The 9,220-nt window shown below is 41.6% G+C and overlaps 1 protein-coding gene across 1 annotated transcript; it reads left to right on the top strand.

Annotated features, from left to right (window-relative positions):
• The first annotated feature begins 237 nt into the window (after positions 1-237).
• Positions 238-1,008, top strand: LOC149231307 (uncharacterized). The gene has a single exon (XM_089381597.1). It carries the CDS (start codon positions 238-240, stop codon positions 1,006-1,008), a length of 771 nt encoding a protein of 256 aa, XP_089237723.1.
• The last annotated feature ends 8,212 nt before the right edge of the window (positions 1,009-9,220 follow it).

The raw sequence follows: 9,220 nt of genomic DNA, 5'->3' as shown, positions 1-9,220 counted from the left end.
CATGCAGACCTGCTCCTGGCCAGGCGCAGGGGATCCTGTACCCACCTGCAAAATCGCACAACAATACATTGTCAGTTAAAATAAGGGAAGAAGCCACTGAGATCAGGCTAGACTGTGAGGGAATGATTGAAGCAAGCGGGGGGAGAGATCCCCTCCTACAAGGAGATCACAACAAGGGAATCAAGTCGAATCGGTACAAACGGCGGGCCTGGAAATCGCGGCAAGGACGCGCCGGTGATGGGAGCAGTATGGCAAGCGAGGACAGGGAACAAGTGCCTACCAAGGGCAACCAAAAAACCCAGGTTCGTAGTTCCAAACAATAAATTAGAGGAGTACAGAGGATACATGAAAGACCATGCACTTATTTGCAAGTTTGTAGGAACATGGCCGTCTGAGAAAGATTTGATGAAATGGATACAACAGAAGTGGAAACCCAAAGGGCATATAGATCTTAAATTAGGGGCTAAGGGTTTTTTTACAGTAATATTTGCAAATCTGGAGGATAAGGAGAGGATATTTGAAGAGGGTCCATATTTCTTCAATAATGCAGGACTATTCATGAGGCAATGGGAAGAGTGCTACAATCCGGAAAAGGAAAAAATGTTAGCAGCACCAGTTTGGGTCAGACTTTTTGGACTCCCGATAGAGTTCTGGGATCCAGAGATTTTAGAAGGAATTGGGAACTCAATCGGGACCTTTGTGAAGGTAGCAGAAACCACCAAGAGAGGCAGATATACATCATATGCCAGGATCTGTGTCTACATGAATATCACAGAACCACTGCTGGATCATATTGAAATAGAATATCATGATGAAGTTTGGCAACAGCCAGTCGATTATGAACACATTCCTTTCAGGTGCAGACGGTGCCATGAGTATGGCCATTTGTTTAAACATTGTCCAATGAATGAAGTCAACACTCCAATAAATCAGGGGGACGAAAAGAGAAGTACAGAGCAGGAAAAGAAGACGAACGAAGGAAACAGGGGAGGGTTTACAGAAGTATAGAGAAGAAAGAGACCCCAAAAAGGAAAAACCAAACTAAATCCTTCTTATTCAGAAGGTAACCAGAAAAGCCAGAACCAGTTCGAGGTCCTACGAGATTTAGAAATGGAAGCGGAAGGTGAAGAAGAGGAAGAAGAAATAGGAGAAATCCAGAAAGAAAATAAAAAGGAAAACAAGGAACTGAATAATATAGAACTGGAAAAAGAGGGAGAGAAGGGAGATCGGGAGCAAGAACAGATCCAAATGGAAATAGATCCCCAGCAGGAACAAGAAGGAGAGGAGGAACAGATCATGAGGAAACTCCTACAGGAATGGAAGCATCTGGATGAACGGTTCATACCAGATGACCAGAAACAACTCTATAAAGACATGTTCCAAAGATACAAAGAAAAACGAGGGAGATGGACAGCAAAGCAACCAGAGCAACTTGGATCACAAGGAGATCAGAACACAGAAACAGGAATCACAGGGAAGGGTGGAAGGAAAAGAGGAAGGAGACCTATGAGTGAGACCATTCAAATGGTAGGAGATATGTTGGTGAACTCAGGAAAAGTTGTACCTTTGTCGGAGGTTTTCCAACAACCCCTCAAACTATTGAAATGATTATTACAACCTGGAATATCAGAGGGCTGAACAGTAAGGGAAAACAAAGATATCTGAAAGAGAGACTCAAAAGAGATAAACCAAATATAATGCTAATCCAAGAAACAAAATTACGAGAAAGCAAACTAAAAGAAGTGATGAGCAATTTCAAGCCGCATTATGAGATCATTGGACAAGATGCGACAGGTAGTGCAGGAGGAGTAGCAATCCTCTGGAACCCAGAGGAAGTCCAATTTGAAGGCTGGACCAGCATACCACGCATCCTCTCAGGTAGATTCAGAATTCTAGGCTCTCAAGAATGGATCCTCTTATCTAATGTATATGGACCCCATATACAGAGTGAACGTAGGGTGTTCCTTCAGAACCTAGTAGTCATGTGATCCCTGTATCCAGCTTTACCTTGGATAGTGGGAGGAGACTTCAATATGATAAAATCATTAAACGAAAAAAAGGGTGGGCTCAGAAGAACAGAGGCAGACATGGAAGCCTTCGGAGATTGGATAGCAGAACAAAGGCTTGTAGACATACAGACAATAAACGGAATCTATACATGGAATAACAGGAGGGGAGGCAGACACTAGATCGCCTCCAGACTAGATCGATTCCTAATGTCAGAACAGATCATAAATTGGGACATTTTCATTGAAGCTGTGATTCTTCCTGGAATGGGATCGGATCATTGGCCGATTAAAGCTGAACTGGACATTAAAGCTAGCCCTAAGAGAAAACCCTTTAGGTTCGAAGCCTTCTGGCTCAGGGATAAAAATTTCATGAAGAAAGTAGAAGAATGGTGGAAACAAAGTAGTCAGAGAGGAAGAAATAGAATGCAGACATTTCAGATGAAACTAAAAGAACTGAAAGGAAACATCAAGAAATGGAACAAGGAGGAATTTGGACATATACTCAAAGATCAGCAGCTGCTAGACCAGAAGATGAAGCAAATCCAACAAGAAATAATAAATACAGGTAGAAGCGATGACCTGGCCAGAGAGGAAGGGATCCTGATAGGGAAACTGGAAGAGAGGCGAAAACAAGAAGAAATCTTGTGGAGGCAAAAATGGCTTTTGGCTTTTGTAATAGATGGATTGAATGGATTTCTACCATGATCTCGTCTACCAATTTCTCCATCCTTGTGAATGGAACCCCCTCCCAGCCTTTTCAAGCGTCTAGAGGTCTCCGACAGGGGGATCCTTTGTCTCCTTTCCTGTTCATCATAGCTGTAGAAGGCCTAGGAAGATACATCAAAAAAGAAGTAAGAGAAAGAAAGCTCAAGGGAATCCAAATATGGGGTAACAACCTTCCTATTACCCATCAGCAATTTGTAGACGACATTATGTTGTTTTGTAAAGTGTCCCTCAGAGAAGCCCGTAGAATCAAAGAAATTTTAGACCTTTTTATGACAGCTTCAGGCACGCAAATCAACAACGACAAGTCCTGCACATACTTTTTCAACACTGCTGGAAATATAAAAAAAACAATTGACAAGAACTCTGGGATTCCGTTCAGGAGAACTCCCAACAAGATACCTCGGAACACCGTTAGCCCTGAACCCCCTGAGGATGTCAAATTGGCAACAAACCATTGAGAAAATTGCTAAAAAACTAGCTAATTGGTCTTTCAGAACTCTGAATTTTGCGGGCAGAACTGTTTTAGTTAAGGCAATCCTTCAATCAATCCCAATATATCAACTATCGGCAATGGCAGCCCCAAAAGGAGCGTGTGCAAAGATGACAGAGATCTTCAAAAAATTCATATGGGGAGGTCAGAAGGATCAAAGAAAGTGGTCTTTAGTATCATGGAAGGATTTAGTGAAAAGCAAGATGGAGGGAGGATTAGGCCTTAGAGATCCCTATATCCTGAATCATGCAATGGGTGCTAAGCTGTGGTGGCGCTGGCTGAATGGAGGAAACGACCTATGGAAAAGAATATGGACAAAAAAATATAATATGCCTACAAAACCAGAGGAAATATTAAGAATAAGGGATACACCGAAAGGGTCGACAATCTGGAATCTAGCCAGTCTCAACAAAGAAATAATAACTAGGCATGCTTTTTGGGAAATCAGGGATGGCAGCTCAGCCAGGTTTTGGGAGGAGGCCTGGTAGCAAAGAGAAAGATTGAATGGATTGCAAGCCCTAACGGACATAGGCCAAAAAGCAGCTGAGAATGGAATGAATTTAGTAAGGGACTTCTGGAAGATGGAGAGCCAAGATGAAGTATGGAGAATCTGGAAGAATCCGGAAGAATGGATGGATCAAATAGTTGGAGAGCAAAAAGAGTTATATCAAAAGGAAATGCAGACAAGGAGAATACCTATAAGATCTGGACCGGACATTCTGAGATGGGGACACACAATAAAAGGAAACTTTTCAATCAAAGAAGCTTATCATCTTCTAATTTCCAGAGAACTAGAGGATATGACAGTCACTTGGAAACAAATATGGAATAGCAATTGGTGGCCGAAAGTGGCACATTTCATATGGTTGGTTACCAAAGGTCGTATCCTGACCTGGGACCAACTCCAAAAGAGAGGCATACATGGCCCCCCCAGATGTATTCTATGCAAACAAGAACAGGAAACGCAAGAACACCTCCTAAACTCATGTAAAGAAGCTCAACAACAGTGGGAAGAGGTCAGGATGCTCTTTGGAAAAACCCATAGAGATCAACAGAGCATTAAAAACACTATCAAAATTTGGGGAAGCGGACAATTTACAAGCCCGGTGGTTAGACGAGCTTGGAGCCTTACAGTAGGAATGAATATGTGGATGATCTGGAAAGAAAGAAACAGAAGAACTTTCCAAAACAAAGAGATGACAAAAGACCAAATCTGGGGAAAAACCTTGAGCCATATTCGTGAGACTATACTTGCGGATACTTGGAACGGAGAGGACTGGGAAACGACGCCGGAAGAAGAGCAGATTTTAAAGAAGCTAAACCTACATCAAGGGATGGTGGCTCCACAGATGTGGAAAGAACCCAGGACAGGATATAACGGCACCCTGCATTTCTCCCACCCCTCGGCTGGATTCATAAAGTTAAACTTCGACGGAGCCTCTAAAGGAAACCCAGGCCCAACAGGGATTGGAGGTCTGTTTAGGGATGATCAAGGAAGAACAAAATGGATCTACGCAGACAATGGAGGCATTATGAGTAACAATGAGGCTGAATTGATGGCAGTACATCAAGGATTAAAGATAGCAATCAGAAACGGATATAATAACCTGGAAGTGGAAGGAGATTCCCAAATGGTTATACAAGTACTCAAAAAACTTAACAATGGGACCTCATGGGACAAGGTTATGCAGAGCTGGAGAACGGCCAGTCTAATCCAAGAACTGGAAATTATCCTAAGAAGATTTGAATATATGATCATTAAGCATGTTAGAAGAGAGGCTAACAAAGCAACAGATTTTCTTGTGAACTGGGGTTGCCAGGAACAAGGAAGGAAAATGGATAATATATGGTCTATGCACTCAGAAGATTTAGAATTAGAACAACTAAGAACGATTCTCAACCAGGACAATCATGAAGACACGAATCAAAGGCAATAGAGACAGATGGCTCCCGATCGGGATGTGGAATAAGGTAGGTGAAGGTGGCAGGAGTGATTATGATCACGAAAGGACAGTCGAATGCAACCACAGGTACGAAGCCGCCCTTCCAGCCAAAACAATGAATAGCAGGTCAGCACAAGTCTCAAGAAATCGGAGTGGGGGAGGTGGAATGCAGAAGATTAGTAGTAGTGGCGGCGGTAATGGAAGAGTGAGAAGGTCGGCAAAGAGGCATTATATGAAGGTGGCAGAGTGTAAGAGAAGGGGTAATCTATGCGGGACGAAAGTGGAGCAGAGCGCAGCGCAGCCAGGAGGAGCCATCAGGGAGGTTAGCGATTCCGGGTATGTGAAACCTGAGACCCCTGCATCCCTTTTCTCTGTCATAGTAGGTAGAATGGATAAGTTTAATTCATGTGAAGCCCCTGAAGACGAAAAGGGCTCGAGCGAGTTCGCCCGCCCCTATGCAATACATTGTGAGGGGATTCTGGGTCAGAATTGGGAGGGGATCCTTGATGAACGGGGAAACTGTAGCCGGGAGCACAGTCTGGGAAGTAACCTGGGAAACTATGGCAAGAAATTCACTGCAAAAGTAGAGGGGAAATCTGAAAGAGAGGATTCGAAAATTATGCCCTTAGCCCACCAGTTGATCTGCATGACAGAGGGCCTTATACACCTCTTGTATCCGGATAATGGTGATCAGCGTCAAACCCAAAAAAATGACGGTGACTGCAGTAGGAGCAGAGGAATACCCAAAGGGAAAATTGTAGTGGGAGACGTTGATAAGAAACTTAAAAAACTGATACCTGTGATTGATAATTGTCAACAGGAGAGGGTAGAAAACAGGATGGCACGCCCGGGTCGCGGCAGAGGACGTGGAGGCAGAGGTCGACCAAGGCAAGGGAATCAGGGAAGCAGGCCAACAGAAGTCCCAAGTAACCAGAGCAGAGGGAGAAGGTCTACCCTGACAGTAGTCCAGGAAGTGGCAAGAGCTTACCGGGAAGGCACGAGTGAGGATATCCGCCGAATCATCCAAGACATGGAAACCAGTGTGCTGGAGGAACAGTCTAAATCCGAGACTGAAGAATGGGCGGAAATGATTAGAGATCCAGGGAATACGCGGGGAAGGCTGACTCTGTATAGGTAGTCTCTACATATCTACTAGGTACTAAAATGCCTCCTGGAAAAGGCACTGGAACAGGTAGCGAAGGAAATGGTGGAAATCGCAAACGGTATGCCAAATTTGCAGAAAGAAATGAAAAACTTCCAGGTCATAATGATCAGGCAGAACAACAAACTGGAGGAGATGCATCAGCTGCTGTCCCGGATGGTTCGTACTAACCCAAGTCAGGAGGAACAAATGGATACTCCCATGGACATGGACCAGAATACAGGCACCAGAAAGGAATGATCCTCTTGAGGCTCTTATGTGGTTTTTGAACTTCTTATTTTCATAGTTTTATGCATGTTAGTAGCTTAATAGGTAGTTTCAGTTGTATAGTGCATATAGCCAGTATGGAAAGACTCATTAAATTTTGTTTTTGGAATGCTTATAGCAAACTAAGGTGGCCAACAGACCTGGTTTCCCTTCGGGGCAGGTTGAGGCCACCAAAACGATGTATCTGGTCTCCTTGTTTATCATAAATAGAAAAGAAAGGCACTACCTACACTTACAAAAAAAATAAAAAAATTAATATAAACTTATTTTATTTTAGTTTAGTTTAGTTATATATATATTATTATATATTTTTATAATAATTAATTATTTTAAATATTATACTATATAATTTCTTTTTTTAAACTTATTAACATTAGAATGCTTTATCCCGAATGCGGGTGTACACAAAGGATGATATGATGGCAGAGGAATGGGCCAGCCAGTGGCATCGCCACATGGCCACCTGTAAGCTCGCACATAGAGTAATAAACCCGTCTCACAGCATTCGTAAATGCCATTCAATGCGGCACTCGAACCAATTCACCAGCGCCATCCCGCCTTGGCTCTACATCATGGAGACCTCAGGTAATATTCAGCCCACCTCCTATGTTTTTGCTCCTTTGCCTCTGAATTGCAAATGCCCCCTCGCTGTAGTGGAGCCAAGCACCCGCACTGCAACAGGCAGGTGATGCAATATTCTCTGCTGCATAGAATTTGGAAAGGGCAACCATTACTCTCAGTGCCTGATATGCAACCTGACTCTCGCTTCTAAGCCTTCTGCCTCTAATTTCCGCTTAGTGCCGACTTCTCACAGGCAGTCCCTTCCTCCCCATGCCATTATGCCTCAACTGCGCCAACGAATGCGTAGTAGGAGGGGCAGCAGCAGAGGTAGACTGCTCCGTTCTTCCCCCTCAATGGTCTCTGACTCCTCTTCCCCCTCGTCAAATTACATCTCAGCTCGTTATCCTGATACTCGCAGTGGCAGAGCCCGCACTCGCGTTGTTTGCTCCTAGCCTTCGCAAACCTGTCCATCAGCTACTGCTCCCCCTTCCAGCTCTCAGCAATCCAACCATTCTGCCCAATTCACATACCATTGCTCTCTGAATCGACCTATTATCACGACCACCATTACAGTCACATTTCAGGAGGAGCCTTCTAGCGATGAAGGACGTCCCACTCGCACAACGGAGAAGAGTGATACTGCTCAGGGCGAGCCTTCTGCAGCAGAGCAAAATCGAGAAACTCTGGCGAAGGAAGACATGGGTGAGCTGCCGAAAGACGAGGATGACCTCGATGCCTACAGGTGTCTAATTCTTGAAGAACACCCGTCAGCACCAAATGACAACTAAAACAACATGCGTCTTCAAATTGCAGGTTCTCGGCAACCAAGTCTATGGGTTTACTTTTGCATTTTTGAGCAACATAGTTAGTTTTGAAACTGAATTCAATAGAATATCGCTCTATGTTCACATGCTGGTTTCCCTTGTGAGGGCAGCAAATTTATTTTGGATTGGACTGGTTTCCCATTTCTGGGTAGTCCTCATTTTTTTTGTTGCGATATGCCATGAACTTTGGCTAAAAACTGCAAAAGCCAAACCTCCTTATATCATTTTGTTACAGTAATAGATCTTAGACTTATTTAGAAACAAAAAAAAACATTAATATGCTCTATGCGTGCTATAGATATTAACAAAATCTTTAAAAACACTTTAATAGTGGTTATTCGTAAAAAAATATATACATCAATCGTCTTAAGATGTTTGAATGGTACCAAAAATAGAATATTCCTTCAAATTTTTGACCTTCAAATATTCCAAACTTTTTATTTGAAAATTCAATATTCCAAACGCTTTATTTGGAAATTCAATATTCAAAACCGTAAATTAAAAAAATATAAGCGTTAATCGTCGTGACGTGTTTGAATGGTTCCAAAAATAGAATATTCTTCCAATTTTCTTTTTACATGTTTTCAAATATTTAAATCGTAAATAAAAAATAAAATAAAAATAAGTTCTAACATGTTATAATTTTATCTGGAAAATAATAGTTAGAAATTCGGGTATGATTTTGATAGGATTTTGCTAAAATTTTTAGAAATTTAAATTATAATTATCAAGCTTTAAAATTAAAATTATAAGTCGCTTAAATTTTTTAATAATATTTAATTTATTTCCACCCAAAAAACCATTCCAGCAATCAAATTTTAAAAAATTTATTTTTTATCAAACTCCAACAAAAAAAATTAACCATCCCAACGAAATTATAACCACCCTAAACAATACCTTTAAGAAAAATATACACATTAATCCCTTTTGACATGTTTGAATGTCCCAAAAATAGAATATTTCCTGCAATTTTTTTGACCTGCTTAGGAACACTTTATTTGTAAATTCAATATTCCAACAGTAACATCGCATAAATCGCAGATTTTTTTATTTCAATGTATTATTCTGAAAATCTTGACAAAATTCGCTGGTTACATTGGAATTCCCCATAGCCGAAAAGAAATTTTAAATAATTTAAATTACAGCAACTAGATTTCAAAATTTTTTGAGTACTGTATCTATTTCCACTGTTAAAAAAACATTCAAACACACTCTCCTATAACCAGATTTAAAAAAAA

This window comes from Pinus tabuliformis, chromosome J, assembly GCF_031772625.1.
Source record: "Pinus tabuliformis cultivar Carrire ecotype Pingquan chromosome J, CPIR1, whole genome shotgun sequence".
NCBI lineage: Eukaryota > Viridiplantae > Streptophyta > Pinopsida > Pinales > Pinaceae > Pinus > Pinus tabuliformis.
The sequence above is the reverse complement of the archived record's forward strand: the minus strand, read 5'-3'. Positions and strand labels throughout refer to the sequence as shown.